This window comes from Labrus bergylta, chromosome 24, assembly GCF_963930695.1.
Source record: "Labrus bergylta chromosome 24, fLabBer1.1, whole genome shotgun sequence".
Lineage (NCBI taxonomy): Eukaryota > Metazoa > Chordata > Actinopteri > Labriformes > Labridae > Labrus > Labrus bergylta.
The window spans coordinates 11,659,299-11,682,535 of NC_089218.1; the positions used below are offsets into that span (position 1 = coordinate 11,659,299).

At 40.7% G+C, this 23,237-nt stretch overlaps 1 protein-coding gene across 4 annotated transcripts in view; it reads left to right on the plus strand.

Moving 5' to 3' along the window:
* The first annotated feature begins 17,617 nt into the window (after nt 1-17,617).
* Nucleotides 17,618-23,237, plus strand: part of kcnh7 (potassium channel, voltage gated eag related subfamily H, member 7) — a 66,519-nt gene continuing 60,899 nt past the window's right edge. For all 4 annotated transcript variants that reach the window (XM_020644938.3, XM_065951930.1, XM_029279541.2 and 1 more), the window contains exons 1-2: nt 17,618-17,843; nt 18,791-19,021. In XM_020644938.3, coding sequence (XP_020500594.2) covers nt 17,768-17,843; nt 18,791-19,021 — 307 coding nt within the window. In that variant the 5' untranslated portion in view covers nt 17,618-17,767. The remainder of the gene's footprint in view (nt 17,844-18,790; nt 19,022-23,237) is intronic.

The window sequence follows — 23,237 nt, forward strand, 5'->3', positions numbered from 1 at the left end:
TCCTGATGTTTATCGCCACCTTCAGGGCATGCTGGTTAAGGCTTCAAGTGTAGCAGGGCCTTTAGAACACTAAATACACCATTTGATGGAGATGAATGCAGCGTTTCAGAGGAGTGTTTCTAACAGAGTAACTCTCATCTACCTCGAGTAAAGATACCTCTATATGTGTTGAAATTGCAGCATATTATTGGCTGTTAGTGATCTTTAAATAAAGCAGCATAGAGAGTTTAGTACAGCTTCAGAGCTCTCCATGTCATAAGGTGTATATACCACTCTTCTTCTCGGGGAGTTAAAGGACTATTATGTCAATGTTGAGCAGAAAAACGCCTTTTAAGACTTTGAAGCACGATTCCTGAAAGCTGGGAGTGTAGGACATATTTAGCGGACATAAGAAGGAGAAATTCTTACTAATAAAATTCAGTTTGCAACACCAATATACTGAGCTTATGGATATATTTGATAGATATGAATAGATTCTTTATTCACCATGCAGCGTGCAGAACATGTCTACTAAAAGCAGGTTGATGTGTTAGTTACTGTGGAGACTTTCTATTTATTAACAATATTATCTTCAAAAATGTATGAAAGACTGTACATAAAAGTTGCAATGGAAATGTTTTATTAGAAAATAATGAATGCCAAGCTATTGTTTTTGTTTTTTACAATAAAAAAATGTCTCTATATTCTAAAAATGTAACACAAAGCACGTGACACATTGTGGTTCTTTGCAGAATGCTGCTTTATCTGCTCAACATGTTTATGACTTTATATACGTATATATATGTTTATATTATAAGCAAATTGAGTTTCTACAATGATAAATGTCAAAGGATTTATTTCAGGAGATACGGAGGGATTTTCTTTTTAATTGTTCAAAATATTGTTGCAAATTTTGCTCATGGCAGCCATTAAATCTTTGTTTCAGTTATCTCTTGTAGCAGGAGTAATTCAAGACAGGAACAGCAGCTGCCTTCCAATCAGGTGAGCTAGTTACTCTGCATGCTGCCTAACTGGAGAGGCTTACGTGGAAACACTAAATATATGTATTTATATAAAAGAATAGAGCTAATGTCTGAATAGAAATAAATTTTAAAAAACAGTTAGATGACTGAAATCAAATCCTCCTATAGAAGGTATTTAATATAGTTGATCATTTCAAACATTCAGCATAAAGAACAGAATCTTATGGAGCTAATCGTATCTGCAAAACAGCTTGAAAAGGTCCGTTCATAAACCAGGTATCCTTCTCTCTGTATTTACTTTAATTTAATTTAATATCCGATTCGTATTATCTTCTTTTTATACATGGTTCATGTAAATGCCGCTGTGAATATAAAACACAGATTTTAGAGGACATTAGAAGAAGAACATTTTCATATTCAGTTCAGTTTAAAGAAAAGTCTGAATTTATTATGTGCATTAAGATTTCAAGCTATGGTGTCATTCTGATAACACCACCATGCATTCGGTGGATTGAATCTTTTTTTATTCTGCTTGTGCATCATAATTACTACAACTGTACGGGGACATTGTTGCACGGAGCAAATCGACCTTAAACACAGGCTCCAAAATCTGTAAATCATGAATATGAATAAAGAAGAAATGAGTGTGTAAAAACATCGGTACACACACATACAATTTCTAATAACTAACTCTCACACTCCTAAAAGAATATTTATACACCTCATATTTAAAAGATAAATCAAAGGTCTTATACCCAGAACAATGTGCAGCCCTCTCTCAAGATGTCACCAATGTTTGTGTTCTCTTCCTCTGATGATGATCATTTTCTTCAGCCCTTAATTAATGTCACTTTTACTCTTTAAGGTTTCCCATCTCCCTAAAAGAGTGCACCCACACCAAGCCCGTCATTGGATTGCTTTGTTTCCACACACGTATGATGAGAAACCCTGAGACATCTTTATTTAAGCTGTGGCACTTCTAGAGTGTTTCTTTGTGTAAGTCAGTTGTTTGAGGGTTCAGTATTTCATATTTCAAATGTTTTTATTAAGGTTTAAAACATTTACAGCTTTAAACATGTGAAGGCAGCCGGGGGTTGGGACACAAAAACACTCATTCATTTGTATTTTAAAGAAAAGAAAATAGCATCGAAGTTTCTGAATTTGGTGAAAATGTTCGTCCTAGGCAGAAAGAAAGAAAATAAAAAAGTGAAGTGTTGGTATTTGAGGTGTTCTGTTACAAGATGGCATTGATTGTTTTCTTTATCATTCATGCTAAAGGAGCGCCATCTGCTGGTGCACAGTGTAATGGACAGTCTTGTGTTTAAATCAAGTGCAAAACAAATCAAATCATATCTTAAACTTCACTCTAATTGTTCTTCTTTTATTTAATTGAGCCTCATTCTTTCCTTTATCACATGACATTTTCTTTAACCCCGTCAGTCTTCAGTAGTCACAAAATGAACTCATTTCTAAACGGCCTTATGACCGTCCAAACGCTGAGTGATTGACGGGATGTTTTTCGCTGAACGAGGCAAATGTGAAGAGGTTTATCATGCTAATATTAGATGCATTGTTTTGTCATTTCTTCGACATCTTTTAAAGAACCCTTGACATATTTTATCGTACGTGCACAAAATAGCCCTTTGAGCTTTGTTCTCGTACTGCTTTTATCATCCTAATTGATCCTTTTTTACGACTTAAGACAAATCAGCTGAATCTAAAGTTGTGAGAACGCCTTTAATGATTCTCTTACATGACATTCAGAGTATTAGAAAGATGTGACAGTCAGACTCTGGTTTAATGCAACTGTCTAGGGTTAAATCCTGCATTGTGCTGTATTGTGTATACTGTATTAATCCATGAGGGGAAAGTCTGGTTTACTCTCTGTTACTGAAAGATATCACACACATAGGTCTGACATATTCATGTGCACAAACATAACCAATGGACATGCACGAAATGAGAGATGTCAGAGAGAGGGCTGCACACAAAGGGCGCCACCAGCAGTCGAGGTTTGGTTCCTTGTTCATGAAGCGAACTGGCATCTCTCCAGTAACCAATTTACATACTTTGGTCAGAACCAGGACTTGAACCAGCGACCCCCCCAGTTCCCTGAGCTGCTGCGGCAATTACTCAGGAGTACTGATGCATGAATTTTTGAAAAAGTTTATTATTTTGCACTTTAACGCCTTCATGATGGTTGAAAAAGTCACACGTTTTCCATAAAGCTGCAAAATTGGAAGAAAAATAATCTAAAAAATATTCCACAGTTTAAACTTGTTTTGTCTACAGTTTAAATATTGAACTCTGAACTCCACACTTCTTTTTTTTTTTGCAGAGTCTAATCCAAACACAAACAACATCACATAACCCGCCACAGCCCGGATTAGGTTCCCTTTTGCCTCTCGGGCCCCTTCTCCGTTTGCCTGAAAGTGACTCCCGCCTCCTCAGATCGTTGGAAAGAGATCTTACATGCGAGAGTTTGATTGACAGGTGTGCTCCAGCCTGAAAACAGACCCGTTACAAAGTGAGGTACGGTAAGCATCTTTAACCCCTGGTCACTTAGACGTAACCCAGGATGATTAGTGTCAGTAAACTTATAGCCCATATACTGTTAGTGTGCATGTGAGGGGGAGTCAAAGGAGCAGGCAGTGTAGCAGGAAGGAGGTAGAGTTTGTTCACTTTTAAAATGACGAAATGTAACATTAGAGCAGGCCGCTTTAGTCTGCCTTGTGTTTCTAACTGCCTCAAAAGAGACTTTCCTTTTCCTTTAAAAAGCTACATTACATCAGGTTATTTTACATAAAAAACCTTAATTAAAAAAAAATGTATTAGGCAAAAAAATATTCAAACACTCATCACCCTCCTATTACTTTAAACCTAAACCTATCCGTTTAACCAACATCAGAAAGTGTTACATTGTTACAATTCACTTAAAAGGTTCTTTTATCCAAAGTGACTTACATCATAGAGCAGCAGGAGCAATGCGGGGATAAGTGTCTTGCCCAAGGACACATCAGGCATGTTGCTCAGTTGGGGATTGAACCCTCAACCTTTTGGATGAGAGGCAATGACTCTACCAACTGAGCCACAGCTGCCCTGTGTTACTGTATAACTTCTAACATAAACGCGATAAATGCGATTACAAAATTTGTTTGATAGAGATGCTGTGCACCACCACGCTGTTGGGACACAGTCACAGACCCACAAATAGGTTTTTAAAAGTAACCTTAATATTTAGTATGCCTTTGTCTTTATCTTTCAAACAGGACTACATCATGCTTATAAAGACTCTACTGAGTGACACAGGGAAACTAAAACAGAACACTTGACTCTAATAGCTTAAAAAATGCCCTCTGTGTCTTTAAACCTTCACTTTAAGAGCAGTTTGATGGGCTGTAACAGGCACTGATACCTGTAAAGCTCCCAAGTGTGACAAATGTGTTTTTCTCAGCTCAGCTACTTTTGAGAGGAGGAAAAAAAAGAAGCTGCACAGCTTCTCTTAAGAGGCTCTTGGGAATCGAGCTTGAAGGGTGGGAGATAGAGTGAACTAACAGGGCACTTAGGCGCTATCTGTGGCTAAACAGGGCTACCACAGGCTCTTATTCTCGGCAGAATGCTGCGCTAGGATGTCTTGACGAGAGCTCAGACCAGTGCTCATCCTCTAAGTGGTTTAGATCTCTGCAGACATGACAAGGCCTCTCATCCCAACCGGGTCCTGGTCGGGGTCTACGATGCAGACACACACACTCAGACACACAAGTGATTCAGGCCGAGTAATGGAGAAACGGAAGCAGACAGAGTGAGCAAGCCAGTATCAATCTGGCAGGTGTATTCCTCTAAGTTTACTCCTCTAGTTTCATTCCTCCCCTGCTCCTTGGCCCTTAGTTGTTTATAGTTAATGGCATCAAGTGACACTCAGCCACATTGGCAGTGGGCCCGGGACGACACCAGGTGTACTTTGACAAGGTGCGCTAAATGTTTGATTGAGACACAAGTCATATCTTGAAATCAAGCTTGCCCTGAGTTGTGTCCTTACAACCGAGGTCAGCGGACACCTGTGATTGTGTATCCGCGCTGCCTGCCCTATCAGACGACGTGAAAGTCGTGGCTCCTCTTTCAGACGGGTCGTATGACGGCTTATTGTGTTCCACCTTGAGAACAAGGCTTGTAAATGATCGCATTTAATCAAATTAAGGCAGCAGAGATCCGGGTCAGATGTGTCTGACTGCTTTCAGAACCTTTTTCAGTGTGCTGTTAGGTGTCTTGTTGAATGCAGTTGTGGATGTAAGATATGTTTGACTAGTTGCTGGACCTTTTAAGTACCTATACTTAGTTTATTTTTTCCCAAGAGTTGTAAGAAGAATGACACCGTTTTTAAGGCAGTAAAACTAAATATTCAGCTTCAGCCTGCAGAAAGTAAACTTAGCTTAGCATAAAGCTTGACATTTTGGGGAACAGCGAGCATCATGGCTGTTAGACCTAGATGACTGAGAACCTACACAGATTTCCCATGTTTTGATCACTGCTTCCTTTCTTTATGCAGTGCTAAGCTAATCAGGTAGTTGCTCCAGCCTACTAGATTTTTTTTAACAACCAGGCTGTTCTACGTGCTATTTATGTATTTTATAGCTTTAACATGTTGCATATGGAACTTGATGTTACAATAGGCCCTGCCTCAGCTAGCTGCACCTTTTATAACAAAGTTGCATGAAATTATAATAATAAAAGACTAATAAGGGCCACTCTATTTTTCTTTGTGCTCCCCGGATGCACAGAAGATATTTATTTCTCAGTTCTGATAGTTGGAAACAGATATTATTGATATAATATGAGAAACACAGTATGATAGGTGTGTTTCAAAATATAACCAACAGAGGGCGATATATACTTATTGTTTTTCTATTAGATGATATGTCATACAGCACATTTCTCTTTCTACGCTGAATAAAGCTGTTAAATTCATACCATGTCACCTGTAACTATTGCAGTGCTTCCATTTCCAGCTAGATTGTTTCTCCCAACAAAGCCTTAGGTTTCACAACCAGACACCTCGTGCTTCATATATATATATATATATATATATACACACACACACACACACACACACACACACACACACACACACACACACACACACACACACACACACACACACTGGCAACCACTTCATAAAATATTTAAGGTGAGGATAAAACCATACAGTTGGTCATCTTTATAACTACCTGGAGACTTCTTTAAAGACTCATGTGCTTGAAGCTCATGGCGTTTTAAAAATCAAAACCACAGGTGTGTAAAATGATCCTGGATTTTTTCCAAGTGACATCCCTCCTTACCGCAATATAACTTTGTAACTTCTAATGAGGCCAGCTGCTCTTGGAGGTGCCCTATAAGAGAAACTGAAACCCACTGGCGCCATAGAAGTCATTGTCTAAATTTATTGGACGCTTCTATAGTTTCCTTTGCCCTCGATAAGCTTTGGCTGAAGCACAGGCTCCTGTTACAGGGAGGCCCTTTGAGGTGCACCAATGGCGTCACACCATCAGATGCCGGCAGCTCTAATTAATTGCATTTAATTACATCATTATAACTTGAGTATAGGAAGATTTAGAGTGAATGTCTTTGGTTACAGACAACTGGTTGTTTTCCCCCCTTGTTTAACTGACACTGGGTTCATCAGACAAATTAATTGCCTGGTGGAAACAATGGCCGTAGAGGCTTCTCTGCCTTGTCTTTTAGGCACAATGTAGGATTTGTTGTTTGAATAAGACACCAACAAAATGGACCAGACAACTTGACCTGCAGCAGAGTAGAGAATGGTAATATTTAGGTGGTAGGTCAACACATTTGTGGACACTTTCTTGCTCAGTCATAAGAACAAAATCAATACTACTGTAATGTATGTACACTATATAAGAGCAATACCTGTGTACTTTAGGTTTATCACAATTTCTGTTTACAACATGTTTTTCCTAAATCCAGAAAAAGCCAATAAGCATTTTTACGTCCACTAAATTTGCACCATATAACCAGGGGTAGCTGATAACTAGCTTACGCTTCATCTGACTGCATAAAAATGGTGGGAAACATAGCCATGCCTGAACCCAATGGGTAAAATGTATGCATGTGGATTAGAAAACATTTCTTGGTAATTTCTTATATTATTTCCTTATTTGAGAACTTTTTTTTATGTATTGCAAAAAGTAGTATTTTTGCAGCCCTTTCTAGTTAATACATTTTCTTATTCCGATGCACTAAAGCAGTGTGGACATGCTGAGGTTTGATACCCCCAATCTTCCAAATCACTCAGTCACTGATACATTGTAAAGAGACATCCAGAAGCAATCCAATAAATGTCCTCATAGATTAAAGCTACATTCTATATTAAGCCCTTTATACTGTCAATTAGCGGGCGGGTAGCTTTACGATCCCAAAAATGATTCTCAGTCAGCTGTCTGTCACTCGATACATTCTGTCAATAAGCTAAATGTAGGAGCTTTTTGCCGTCATCTCTCAATGTCATTAGCCATAAATCAATGGAGGAGATCGATCAGTGGGCAACTTCACCTTGTATGACATCTTTTAAATGGATTGTCTTGTCAAGATATTAGACAGGGTCAATGATTAGTGTGTGTGTATGTGGAGTAGTGCATAGTGAGAGATTAGAGTTTGGGTTATTCAGATATATTTTTTTAAAGCCAGGAAAATGTTTCTAAATTAAGATACTTTTCAGGAACCCCAGGTGATTTGATTTGTCAGGAACAACCAGGCACACATTCAGCTGTTTCATTTGGACCTTGGGGGACCGGTGTGTTGACTCCCAAAGCAGGGGGTGTTAAATTGATGCAGCTGAAGCCAGCACACGTATACCCACTCCCAGTTCTGTTGGGCCTAATCTAAAGTGTTGCGGTGATCAAAGTCCTTTTTATACACAGTGTAGAATGGTCTTTGCTTTGAACCTGCGCGCTGTTGAAAATATATTCATGCGCCAATTAATAACCTTCTTCCAACCAACTTCTTTGATCAGCCAAATTCATCATCTGAATTTGGCAACGACACTCATAGTCACGACATTTACATGCAGTCAGAAAAAGTTGATTAAAGTCTTCGTTCAACTAAAACTGCCCTTTTAAAATGCATGTAAAAGTGTTAGTCCAACGGAAAAGTCAGACTAACACAACTGAATAATGCAGTTAGGGATCGATTAACTCTTTGCAGGAAGACACCTCAATTGAACCCAAACCTGCCCTGGCGTTCTGCACACTCCACAGTCACTGCACAGGGCTTTGACCCAGAAGGTTAAGAATGCAATGATGCCATGGAACCTGCAGATTGTTAGCATGCTGAGCAGCAAACTGCAAAAGTAAACATGCCAATAATAGCATGTTAGCATTGGTATTTTTCGAGTCTTTGCTTTTGCCCATACATGTGTGTGCCATCCACATACAGTATCTACTCGTTTGTAACCAATCCTGAAAGCTACAGGTGGCTAGTATCTAATTCTACCCTGGAGAATGCCATCCAAAGAAGCCACTGACTTCAGACTAATGTCTTGCCAGAGGAGGAGGCCTGGTGGGATATCCCATTCGATCAGGCTGACCCTATAGCTCCACTTACACAAGCTGATGAAAAGGCTTATTTCATCTGACTCTGCTAGCCACACAGTATGTCATCTCCTCAACCTGGCTGACTCAGGGAAACATTGAAACTGATGAATAGAGAGTGGAGAGAAATAGAACAAAAAGATAGATAAATCAAATGGCAAATCGAGGCGGTAAAGGTGTGCATGTCCTGTGTGTGCATCAGGGGGAGGGAACACAATCAGGGGATGATCCATCCAGCGATAGGGATAGGACAAGTTGCCACGGCAACCCTGGCTCCTGATCCCCTAGACCAGCTAGAGCTGGCAGAGAGTGAGAGCATGCATGTAAGTGAGAGAGAGACAGAGAGAGAGAGAGAGAGAGAGAGAGAGAGACCCCTGAGGAGAGGAAAAGGATGTAGGAGAGATGGCTTTACAGGGCTGGATTCTGCCAGAGATTTTGACAATAGTGTGTTAATGAAGAGGACAGATGGAGCCATCGCCTAGAAGGCCAGAGACTCTAAAGGACTAACCTCTTAACAGTTTGGTCATCTGAAACCATCAACCCTTCAACACACACACACATCAAGTACACATGTACTTTAACAGAACATGACATTTCAAGTAGTTGCAAACGGATAGACATTTTATTTACAAATAAACAAACAAATCTCTCAGACAGGTTTAAAGAAGTATAAGTACACTATAGTGGCCAGCGGGATATGGGTCACGGGCAAGCAGCAACCTCTGTTCTTGAAAAGGTGGGAATGCAAAAAAAAAAAAAAAAAAAGATTACATAGCCACAGGAACATTTTTTCTTGCACAGTCTATTTTTGGAACACACACTATAACCACATGAGCCCTAAATATTATTTTCACTTTGAGATTTGCCTGAAATGTGAAGTGCATGTTGAAAAAATATCAAGGAGGTAGATTAGGAAAAACTACTGTACTGGCTTCAGATCATAAGGGAAGTACACGGGATTACAGGGATAGAGAGTAATTCAATAGGTAAACAAAATCTAAAAATACCTCAGTCCCTGTGTGCTCTGTCAACACTCATTGCAATTCATAATGATGTTGGTCTACTCGCGGCTGTGTGTGTGTGTGTGTGTGTGTGTGTGTGTGTGTGTGTGTGTGTGTGTGTGTGTGTGTGTGTGTGTGTGTGTGTGTGTGTGTGTGTGTGTGTGTGTGTGTGTGTGTGTGTGTGTGTCGTACTATGATCCTCATTCAGTCTCATGAATTTCTGTTACCTGTTGCTGAGGTCAGTTTATTGGGGGGGGGGGGAGCACCTCAATTACTACATAGTAAAAAAAAGTGGAGTGAGCTTTTCATATATTTTACAGGCTTATAACTATTCATGTTCTGTTTTTGTAGAAAGTAGGCTATGTTTACATTTTGAATGTTTCCCAGAGTAGTTCTGGTGCCAATTGAAGAACCTTTTTACAAGACTTTCTAATGCCAACTCACTGTAGTTGCCAGAAGATGATTCATGTGACTTCTTAGCTGTGAAACATCCAGCTGCTCTCATAAATAGATGCAATTGCGCCATCTTTAATGGCAAGAACTGCTTTGTTTAATAGACTGCAACTAGAAAGAAAGTCAAGTGATCACCAAAGCAACAACATTTCATCTTTAAGGAGTGTGTCTGAAGAAGATGCTACCATCCAATAGTTGTCGTAATATTCAATTCCCAAGAACTCAAGGTTCTGACAACTTTATTTCCCTGGGCCATACTCCAAATATACGTTTTTAAAAGTGTGTTTTATATCAACTCAATCAGTGGAGATACAATAAAACTGAAACAATATAGTATTCTACTGCCTGGGTGTGTAAAGCTGCTATTTTTAGTGTGCTGTTGTCCTGTACCTGATTGGAACTTGCGAGATGGACTAAACAGCCAATTGCTGCACTTGGGCCCAATAGTCTTGCCTAAATAAAAAAAAAAGTCAATGTGAAAACCCAAAATGACCTTTCTCAAATGGACTAAAACTCATATCTTTTCTCACAAGGACAGCCTCATAAAGCACAGACACACACAGCGATACAAACACACACTTCTCTGAGTAAGAGTCAGTCCATTTTGCCACCTCAAGTGGACCAGCAAAGAGACGGATACTTGAGCAGGGTGATGCGTCTCGGGATGACACCTCTTTTTGGTGGTGAGCTGTGTAGTCACAGGCGTTTAGCTGTGATGGCGACACTGACAGAAGACAAAGCCATGAGTTTACAGAGAGCCGCCGGCGGTATCTTTGAGTGACACGTGGGTTATCGTTGACACGCCAACACCGCGTCCCTGCCGCGTATTTCCCATGAACCTCTGAACTGAACTGCCTGGCTCCCAAAAGATAGCAAGGCAGTAGATGAGGAAAGGTGAGACATTTATCTGTCGAAGGGGCCTGCTGTGGAAAAAGTCTGGGACAAAGTTGAATGGCTGACTGCAGAACAAAAAAAAGAAACTCCAACAAACGACATAACGGCTAATTTTCTTGTTGCTCCTCTCATAAGTACCTATACCCATCTTGTACATCCATTCTGTCCACCTTACTTTTGTTCAGCTGTGATGTTTCTGCTGGTCAGTCTTTTCCTGGCTCCGGGCCAGAGCAAAGATCAAGGTCCAAGAAAAACAAGAACAGGCAAAAAATAAACTGAGAGACAATAGAGAGACTGTAAGAGTCATTCCTGGATGTAAGAAGCCATTTGCCTGGAGTGATCCGTGGATTAGGGGCCAAGGCCTGCCCGCCCGCTCGAAATTGCTCCACATACTGAGGAGATTAAGCTAAAAATGAATGGACCAACTGAGCTGATAGAGTCAGGCTTTCAGGGGGATATTCTCCATTCAAAAACACTCCCAGCAGCAGGGGCAGTAGCACTGAGGCTAGAGGCACATACCATTTGTGAGAACAACAAAGATGGGATTTTCTTTTCTCACTGAGGAATGGCATCGATGCTACTTATCTAGCGTCCTGGTTATCCCAATTACTTTCACCATCAAGATGGATCATCTATTGTTTAATGCCACAATTATCTTAATATAGCTTATCATCATTGAGACTTCAGTCACCATGGCCAGTTTAATTATATGTTCACTCTACTTCACTTTGATACTGAAGGAATCATCTCAAAGGCTATTGGAAAAATCCCCACATCATTTTTAAGAAACATTCATAGTCCTCAGAGGATGAATCTTTCTGATTTTGGTGGTCCCCTGACTTTCCCTTACTGCCCAGTGTGACCTTTATGTTTACCTTAATTCTCAGAAAAATACGTCCTGACAATTATCAAATCATTTATGGTCAAGACATTTGGTTCAGATTTCCATCGCACCCTCAGTACAAATCTTGCTGACTTTGACCGTCCAATTTGTGTGTTCACTAAGGCCACCAGCTGGTCAAAGTTTTCATTTATTTTAGGATTTAGGTTTAGCACAGAGATGTGTATACAGTAGCTATTCATGTTCCTCCATAAATGTATCATTTTGACTCTTTCTGTGTGGCCATGATATTCAGAGTTTGGTTATCACTGAAACATCTTGGCAACCATTGAATGAATGGTCATGCCATATGGTGCAGATTTCTACGGTGCCAAGGGGGTTGGACCTTATAAACTTTGGTGATCCCTTGACTTTTTGTCTCTTGCAACCTGCTGGTCCCTAAGTTTTCTAACCAAGTGTAATATCTCAACATCCTCACTATGGATTGACACAATTGTTTTCTAGATATTGATTACCCCAAGAGGACTGGTCCTAATTACTTTGATGATTATCTCATTTCTCTTCCAAGGCAACCATTACTCTGACATGTATTACATTTTAGTGGAATGTCTTTTAAAAAATATTGAATTGACTGCTCTCACATTTTTTGCAGAGATGTATGTTACCATAGGGATGAATTTTAATAACTAGTGATGTCTTGTGTTTTCATCTACAAAAATAAAATACATTCTGGCTTTGATTTGTTCTTTTCCTTTGGAGTTGAACAAAAAATATTTCTCACATTCGTGCTATTTGTGTTAAGAACATTTTTAATTTCACTTAAACAGTTATTAGTTGTAAAAGCAAATGTACACATACGGTATATATCACATATATAGATGTGCTCACTATGTATTCAATTTTTTTTTCAGATTATATAATGAAGTCTCCAACATGCCACCCAAAATGACTTTCAGTTGGGCAATGAAATTGCAGTCAAGAGATATCCAGATTTTCTTATTACAACCAAATGCATACAAATTGGCATTACCCTCACTTACACATTAACTATTCATTCCTCTCTGTGGTCATGAATGAGCTGATGCTGAGTGGATTATGCCGCGTGGGGTTTATTTAATGACTGCTTCACAGGCTACAGTACACTGAGCCTCTCTCATGGGCTGAGGTCAGAGAAAATGCCTCATAGTAATACAGATCTTTTACAACCACCGGGGGAAATCACTGTGGGTTTGTGGGCAGCCCATGTAATTAACTGTTAGATTTCTTACACTCACAAAATCTGAAAAAATAAGCCTTACAGGTCTTAACCTTTATATCCTGTAAGTCCATTGGGGACTATTTGACAGCAGACAGCAAACCTTAATTCTGCATGACAAAGCTAATTTTAAATGATTTAGCACTGACAGTGGAGGAGGAAATGATGTGATATTCTATTGATTGAAGAGGAAAGTTCTCATTTGGCTGAACATCTTCGAGGAGCAGGTGGGAATTCAGTGTCTGCTCTTGCCCTAGGATGGTTCAGCAGGATGGATGTTTGCTGTCAAGTGGACTTGAACCCAAGTTGAAGGACAGTCTCCCCACTTGCTTACACACCGTCTGAATCGCTGTAACAGTCTACCACATGCAATGCTAGATGTGGACCTTTTGGCTACAAGAGTGACAGCCTGTCAGGAGCTCACAGTATTTGGTATTAGTCCATCTAATTAGAAGGGCCCAGGGCAAGGTTGGACTCTACAGTAATAACCATTTTTTTTCTTTCTGCAATACATCATAATGATGGTGATGATCCCAGAGGGCAAAGTTGTAATCATTCACCTGCTGACTCAGCTCCAATTATAAAACTCTGGTTTCAGCGCTATCCTTTTTCAGACTTCGGCATGTCCTACAAAATCTCTGCGAAGAACATCAATCCTTGTTGAAACAAAGCCTTTGCCTGAAACCAACTCTATAGATTTTGCCCCTGAAGGTCTCATCAGAAAACACATTCAAAACCCCAAAATTTTGACAGAAGATTCTGGTTATTTCTAAGTAAGTAAGTAAGTACATTTTATGTATATAGCACTTTTCACAGACATTAATCACAAAGTGCTTTACAAAGACATAAAATACAATAAACAGTAGTAATAATGGTGAAGTTAGAATTACCATTATAGGAGTAATAACAACAAGAGCACATAAGAAAAAAAATGAAAAGTTAAAATAAATAAAAACAGAACAAAAAAAATTGTTTTCCCAAAATTGAATGAACAGTACGTTCACGGCGCATTAATTGATTCTGATTCTAAATTGGTTAGTCCGAGGAAGAAGTACAGCACAGAGTAGATAGATATAAGCTAGCAGAGTGTTCATTGCTTGCTACACGACTTGACTCCTGAGAAAATATCCCGACAGAATAACAGGGTTTTACCATGTCTCGTTAACAATCACCTTGTACTGCAGCACGTAAAGCTGAACTCAAAACTACATTAAATATCTCTCCTGAAATACTCTCCAATTGTATCGCTTTACTTCAGAATGAAATCACCTGTATTACTACTATGGCAGACATCCTTCTTGCATTGTTTACTTTTAATTCCAGTGTATTTCCAATTAAAGGTTGAACCCAGCGAACTGTCTACTGTGCTGAAAATGACTTGTAGGTTGTAGCGTCAAATGCTTTATTGTGGTCTTTTTGGAGGACCCCATGGCAATATTGGGTTTGTTTACTGAATTTTCCCTTGGTTTTAGTGTTGCAAGTAATGACATAATAAAGTTTAAAATTGAGTTCTGGGCTCTGTGAGCTTTTAGTGCAGTCATTTCTCTTCTTGATGGCTTGTGAAAGTGTCTGAATGGTTGTTTTGTTCGTCTTTTGGAAGCAGGGATTCCCACACCAGTCTTGCAATCAAAATTCGATATCAGGGTTTTCTCCTAACTTAAGTCGATGAATTTTAATGTTTACCGCTATATTTAATAGGTAAATTCAGTCTACTTTGTTTATATTCCAAGAACAAGAACGTATGCATTTCTACTGTGCAGTAGTAAAATAGCTAATTTAATTGTTATTACAGGAACTCCACTCTTCAAAAATGGTTGTCGCGACCAGCTGTCCATCCAGTGAGCATATTATGAGCTAGAATACAATTAAACTATGTTGTCACTCCCTTAAATGTGACTATGACTCAAGGGCACGCCTACCCTTTATAGAGTCACTGCTGTGAATCAGTGAGTCGTGCCTGCTGTGTGACAGAGACAGAGAGAGTGGGAAATGAAAGAAACACTAAATGAATTGTGATATGGATTTACATGCTTCATGGATTGAGCTATCATTACTGTAAACTGCTTTGAGAAATTGGATGTGTGCAGCATTCAAGAGCTTAATACTGATAAATATGCAAAAGCAGCCAATAGAATCTTTGCAATATGCAGGCCATGAGCCACGGGGGGGGGAGAAATTACGCATGCTGAATCCAAAGAAAGCTGTCGTGTGGGACAGAGAGGAAGGTGTGAAACAAAGGCTGCCTTCGCATGGAAGCTACTGTATTCATGGTGAAGAGAAAAGGTAGTAAAAGCAGCATATGCCACCTTCTCTTCTACCCCCCCATGCCTGTTTTGTGTTGAATCATTTTCTCAATGGAGCAGATGGAGGGAGAGCTGGTGTATGACCAGGACAGATGTTTCACTAGACACTAGGTGTGTGTTTGTTTGCCCGTGTGTACGTCTGAGAGTGAAGCATCGCAGGAGACACAGTGGTGGAGAGAAATTGAATCTGAAAGGAGAGTGAAACTAGATGAATAAATTCAGAGGAAGCGCTGGATGCATGTTTGATTCTCCAGTCCAGATTGCCTTCCTTTGTTTAAACAGTGCAAGAGGATCGTTTTTTACACACATTTTGTGTCACTACAATTATCTGACAAATAGTTTAGTAGTTGCCAGTTGAATTCCATTTCCATGTGGAGATGTTATTACTATGTATTACCATCTTGTCACACGTGTAATTTACGGATATTTACAGATAAACTGACTTTGTGGGGGAAGTGTGTTCATTAAGCTTAAATATATCACAACAATCTTGATGTATTAGATCAGGGATGGGCAACTTTGGTCACAGCAAAGGCCAAATTCATTTCATTCTCACTGCTAGAGGGCCAAATTGTAGTATACAAAAACGATTACAGTCACTTTTGTCTCCAATTTAACTCAACATATGCCAGTGATCAAATATTATTATGGACATACTTCTGGTTTTCATGATTTCATGGCAGATTTAGTCATGTTTTCTTCATGTTCCCGATTAATTGATGTGTAAAAATTGACCTGAGGGCCACCTTGATGGGCCGCCAGTTGCCCACCCCTGTATTAGATGTTCTCCTTTGCCAAGCAAGAGCAACAGCTGTTGGCTTAGTGCTTGTTGTGGGACTCCAGGTCTCATCTTAAAAGAATGCAACCTTACAAGTATTCTATCGATTTCATTATGGCTTGCTTTATTGCCCTAGGCCAAGTCACCTAGCTCGTATCCTGACTTCCTGAAACACCACTGATGGGAGTGAAAGTGAAAAGCCTCGGCAGCACCATGGCCAGCGCCCCTCAACGCTGAAAGCAAAGTCAGCGGAAACTCTGTCACGTTTTATGCAAACAATGTGTGGAAAGCAAAGCGGAACACTGGAGGCTGGAGAGGACATTTAGAAACACGTCCCTCCCAACTAATGGTGGCCACGGGCTGTTCTTTAATGAGACACGCTGCTATACACCTGCGTACCTAGCTCTGACGTCACTCCTCTGGCACAACTGGGCTCACGACTCAGAGAAAAGTCAAAGGTGCGCTAATTAGAATAGAATATAGAATAGAATAGAATTTCTTTATTGATCCCAAACTGGGGAATTGTGGCGTTACAGCAGCAGGTTGTCCAAAAACACAATATGAGCAAATAAACACAATATGATATTAAATAAACACTAAAAATATCAAAACTAAGAATGAGAATATATACAACCAGGATTTAACTTAGCATTACTAGTCTAAAATATGAAAGATTAAATGTAAATGTGCAAAAACAGAGTTGTAAATGGACAGTATTGACTTAAGATAAAGTGCATGAGTGTAGACATATTATCAGCAGAAACTATACAATATAACGGCGAGTAGACAGACAATTATTAATTAGTCATTACTGTAAGAAGTAGGCTAACTTGTTGTCTTTTTCGTGAAAAACGCAGGTGTTTGGCATCGTTTCCATCATAAATTAAAGCAGGAGTCTTCGACAGGTAAAGTTAATTTAACTGGCAGATACACTTCAGCTCAAATGTCTCTATTTAACTGGCTGTGTGATGATATAGTCGAGAATTTACAAGAGGTGAGGGTTTTTTTTTATCAATGAACTTAATAAAATAAAGGAAGATGGTTACAAATTGTTGTAGCTGCTAATTCTAAGCTCGCTGGTTAAACAACACATGGGGTATGCTTGTAACGCGTTACAGTAATTCATTACGAGTCAGGCCAGCCTCCTCTATCTCCCCGTCTGCCGCTTTGTCTACGCATCCATGTGGGTTTTCCCTTCTCAGTGTCGCTGCTGCGCCTCTCCGCTCCGCCAGCCTCTCAGCCATTGGCCTCAGAGACCATCACTCTTCCTTTCACAACAAAAGACCCCCAAAGCGCACACACACGCACAGCCACTCACGCACCGACAGAGAGCTTTCGAGGAGCGACGGTGAAATGTTGGTGAAACTGCGCTTTACCGACTCCTTTCTTTTCAGCTTCACATCGGCGAGGGGCGCAGGGCAGCCTCTGCGATGCGCTCAAGCGGGGACGCGTCGGAGTTGAAATAAGGGAAACACGGGGGGGTTTTGGGGGGAAAAAACAAGGCAGAGGGGGGGGGGGAGATTTTTCTGGCGAGGATGACTGACTGGTGACAAAGAAAACGGGGAGCCCCTCTGGCTTCGGTCGCTAGAACTTGACGGAAGCGTTTAGGGGGACCGGCTCGCTCTGACTTGGACAGCCAAAGGTTTTTTATCATCACTATTTTTTGGAGGGGAACCATGCCTGTCCGGAGGGGTCATGTTGCGCCACAAAACACATTTTTGGGAATTATTATCCGGAAATTCGAAGGACAAAGTGAGTACCTGTCCGTGGTGCCCAGTGCTGTGTGTGTGTGTGTGTGTGTGTGTGTGTGTGTGTGTGTGTGTGTGTGTGTGTGGGTGCGTTGTTTGGTGCTGCCTCTCTTTTGTGTCTGTCCTGCTGCATCCTAAATCACGAGAGCAATTATTTCATCGTTTGTATATAGGCCCTATTTTTTTTTCAAACAGCAAGGCTTTTGATGCAGATACACTCCAATAGGCTCATTCCATTCTCCAGTCATTTTGATAAAGCACATGTCAGAGGTCCATTAAAAGTCATTACAAGTTAATTATCCTGCCACCTTATCGAGCCCCTGGTTTGTTTAACAGTAGTGCTGTACCCAGTGAAAACCGTAGTTTAAAAAAGCTGCCTGAGAAAGGAGGGTTAGAGGACTTAATTACTCTCAGATCTTATCCTACAAATACCTTTATTGCCCATATTAAACCCTCCACTAACGTTTAGAATTTTGGAGTGTGTGCAGAGCAGTGATGCTGCACACCTCGCTGGAGGCCTATTAAAAGAAAAAGAAAAAGACAAGAACGTCTTCACCTGTGCAAATAGAATCTGTAAATATGGGGTAAATGGCTTTTGTTATCGTTATAATTAACGTGAAAGGTCAAATTGAATGCTGCCTTAATCATATAAGATGTAATATCAGGCTTTGATAAGCACATGATTAGTGTCAACAGATATAAAACAATCTGCCTCAATCAGCCGGCTGATGTAGTTAATTTATTTTTCTGTATTAATAAGGGATAATCTCATGTAAGCTCATGGCATCCACCTACCTACCTGTTTATATAAAAGTGAAATGGTTTACTTTTTCTTATTCCTGTTTATATTGAGCATTTTAATGCATTAAATTATTCCACATGTGGCGCTCTTGTGATTCACCACAGTAACATAAATTAACATTCTTCCTCTTCTAATTATCCCCCTCACAGATAAGAAATTCATCATAGCCAATGCCCGGGTGCAGAACTGCGCCATCATCTACTGTAATGACGGCTTCTGCGAGATGACAGGCTTCTCCCGGCCGGACGTCATGCAGAAGCCGTGCACGTGCGACTTCCTGTACGGCCAGTTCACCAGCCGGCACTCGGTGGCCCAGATGGCCCAGGCGCTGCTTGGCTCGGAGGAGCGCAAGGTGGAGATCACCTACCACCGCAAGGATGGTGAGCGTACAAAAGTCTCTTTCCCACCATTACACTTTAAAAAAACGTGTGTTATGTGAATGTATGCTGCATAATACAGACACACCTGCAGGCTACTTTTAAGTTATCTAACACTCCAGGTACATAGTGGGTCATTTTTAGTTCTGAGTCGGCTCTATCTGGAGCATTTTGCAGCTGCAAAGCACTGAGTGCACCCATTTAGATCTCATAACGGGGGGTTGGAGCAATTGTGCAGGTTTCCTCTGCTGTGAAGTCCAGTCTTGAAAGGATGCAGGCGCTGGGTATCTGTGAGAGATGTTCATTAGCCTGCAGTGGATAGGGCACCCTGCGAAGGATGTAGCTCACTTCCCTGTAGACTGCTGCGAGGATAGTGAGGCATGTAGTCTTCCTCCTCCTTTTCTCTTTCTCTCAACTAAAACACACAGCATAGTTTCTCTTCTGTTTAACGTGCAACGTTAGGTTTATGCATCCCCATAGATTGGATAGTCGTGTAGCGTACATGCTGCTCATGAACACCTAATGCAGATCATGACTGAGCGTGACAGCTGCTAATGTTTCAGAGTGAAAGTTTAAACCAGTCGCATCATTGTCCTAGCTTAGGGAGAGAGCAGGTTTTGACCTCTAACAATGACATATGTATTCAGATGATTAAGCCTTCTTGCATAACGTTTAAAGACTGTTGACGTTTCACTTTTTTACAAATAAGGATTAATAGTTTTATAAGACCCGTGTGTGGGAATCGCCCGTGTGTGCTCCTGTGGCGTTATTGTGTTTATCATGTGTGAGGGTTTCATTATGCATGACCAAGGTGATCATTAAAGTGATAGTCCTGATTTTTTTAAAGGGGGGTTGTGAGGTACTTATTAGTTATGTATTGGCTTCATTAGATAGCAGTCATCACGGCCCCTGTTTGGAGAGGCCCTCCAGAGTACAGATAGAAGTGTAGAGCTGTGTGCGTGGTCCCTTTTCTTTAGCACGACATTTCCTCAGCTGCACCCCTTCTGTGTTCCTGTGAGTGCAGAACACTGATTTACGTTGCATATCGGCTTTTTTTCTGTCAGAAGTGCTGTTGCAAACTCAGGCTGAAAATGTTTTCTGTTTTCAAAGAAGGGCCGTGCTTTAGTTTTTTTCCCGGCTGTTCAAAACTATAATCGTCCTGGTCACATATGGATTTCTTCTGTTGATATGAGCAATAACAGCTTCATACAGCTGTGACTAGCTGTGCTGAATATAAACATTTATACCTAAAGTTCAACACAATCAAAAGCTCCATGTTTGCATCGGAAACTTTCCTGAAGAGGATTATGCAAACCGTGGCCAAATAAGATAGCTCCATATAGAGAAGATACTGACAAATAAGAGGGGCAACTTTCCCATCGCTCTCTGTAAGTTAGTCATCTTTATACTGTGGTGCATTACATTATCATCTTGTCTCCACTGTGAAAGGCATTTATTCTTTGCTGTCCTAATAACTCATTTAGTATTTTCTTGTATGTGTTTTATCATCCTTTAACTGCCCAGATAGTTGATCTATATAATAACACAGTGCACTGCACGTGTAGGAATACATTAATTTACATTCAAGGAAACATGATCCAGAAGGAATGTGTTGTCTTCTGGCAATATATTAATAATAGCATACACAGAGATTCATTTATTTTAATGGGGATGTACTTTGGTGGCTAAAATATGTTTTGCAGTACACGGCAATACGTAGCTTCATACCTCCTGCGTCATCTCTCTACACAAGGGACCGCAAAGACTAATGAAAGTTCCTCATGCAACCCCTTACCTAAATATGCAGTGTGTGAGTTATTCCTCATCAAACAACAATCAATTACCCGCTGTGCCCATGGGGTACACCCTTATTTACAACACTGCTGCACAACGACTGCTGAACACTGATTTCATACCAGCCGTTCAGTCAGAAGCACTTCAGTTTTTGTCAGGATGAATGTTTTTGATCTTTGCAGCGGAACTGAAAAGTGACCTGAAGGGATGCTTTCTTATCAGGAGAAAGGGTTTTACTGTGTCTCTGCCTACAAACGGATGGATTCCCTGGTTGATAGTGAAACAAGATGCTGTCTGCGGGATGTGTTTTGACAGTTGATGTGTGACGGGAGCTGCGTTTGCGTTTTGGTAATTCATACTCAAGCAGGTATAAGAGAACCGAGAGGGAGAAAGGTGACGCACATTAGGTCAAAAAAAGGTTTACACACCAGGAGCAAATGACAGTATCATTGGATACATGGATGTGTAGGGTCAAAGGTTAAAAGTGTGGGGTAAGGTTATGGAGAAAAGCTTGTGGGAATAGACAGAGTGAGATGTCAGCTTAATTTTCTGAGTGGGCTTTAGTCTTGTTCTCCTGAGACTGTCAATATGTCACCCATGGCCTTGTGTTATGTTGTTCTTACTGAACTTTGAGGAGACTGATGAATAAGCAACACGAGGACCTCAGACAGGGCCGTGAATAACACAATTTCCCTGCGCTAGAGGTGACTTCCTGCCCCTGTGATTGGAGTTTCAGCATGTCTTATTGTGTTGGTCACACATTTCACTTTCAGAGGTGGAAATGTCCTACATATACTCACATACTCTGCTGCATATCATAGGGGAATTTTGGAGTTTTTTCAGACATTAATTGACAGCTGAAAATGCCACAAATGTTGGATCAAGAATAAAGACTACAGAAGCCCTCATCACACATGCATTAATACATTCATTGTACTCTGTTTTCCGGTGATGATGAGTGAATTCAGTTTGTTTTGGCGAGATCTCGACTGATTCATCTTGTTATCTGGAGAAAACAATGTTGCTTTTACTAACCAGTACATTACGCCCATCTTCTCGAGATCTCGGAAAAAAATGATCTTGTTATCAACGAAAACCAGACGGTTGTCGATCAGCTCTGATTTTACAGAAAGCACTGAGAGATTTTATACATAGAGTCAATTGGACAAACTCCGATGTAAACATTTGGTAATCATCCATAGGATTTTTTTGGTCATACGCCTTTCATATCATATCATTGGGCAGCTGAAGAAAGACAGGAAAGGGAGGAGAGAGTGGAGGGGTGACATGCAGCAAAGAGCCAAGGATTGATAGCCTCAGGGCATGGGGCGTGCAACGTAACCATTAGTCCATCGGCGCTTCGGCCCATTACTATTTGACGTTGTTTATATCAGTGGAGCTGAATTTGAATTTTTTGTCCACTTGGAGCCACTTTTTGATGCGTCAGCACGGCAGCAGGCTGGGTGACTGTTTGCTTGCAGGCAGAAGGAGGGTGTCGAAGTGTCGGCTCATTGGGGGAACCAGTATTTCAATCTTGCTTCACCAAAAACTCCATGGCATTCCTGCAATGTTGTAACGAGCTTTTTACAACGTTAATAAAGATACTTTAAAGAACATGCCCAGTCCTTTTCACACAGTGCAGCATCAGATTTGTACTCTGTTTCTGCTGGTGACTAAAATCGGGCATGGGTATTAGTATCAGGACTTTACATTTTGAATACGCGCGTCCCTATTTACAAGCATCTTCCTGAACCCCTTCCCTTGGATTTTTTTTTCTCCCTCTGGTGTGGAAGTGTTTTCTAAACTCAGGATGCAGGAGCTAAAGTATCAGTGCATTCCCCGGAGTAAACCGAAAATAACGATATGTAGAAACCATCTGGGAATAAATGTTGAACTAATTAATTTAACAAAAATGTTTGATCTCTGAAGGCTACAAGAGAAACTTGATTACACTTTTCTGCAAACACTTAATCAAATCAAGTCAGTTGTAGTTTTGAATGGAGGATGTTTTCATACAGTACTATAAACACAATGAATGATTTAAGTACTCTAAACTAGACCATTACGGGTCTGAAGCCTCTACTGGCCAGCGTATTGTCTGCCAAACCAAGCTTGGTTCAGTCTGCATCGATCGGCCGAGCAAACAGCTTTAATGAGGACACAAATACCTTCATGTTGCATTGATCTTTAAAACCGGTGCATCGGAGAGGGGAAATCAATGACGGCCAAACGCCCTCCCTCCACTCGCCGGCCCACAGGAGACTGGAGTAAAAAGTGCTGGAGGGCTCCTGACTGTTGGACCCTGCAGCAGGGGAGAAGGCCTCATTACCAGTCTGTATGCTGGCCGTCTAATTACCTCCGTGTTTTCCTCTCACCTGACTCAGAGCCTCTCCAGGGAAGGTCATACACGTGTTTCCACAAGGCA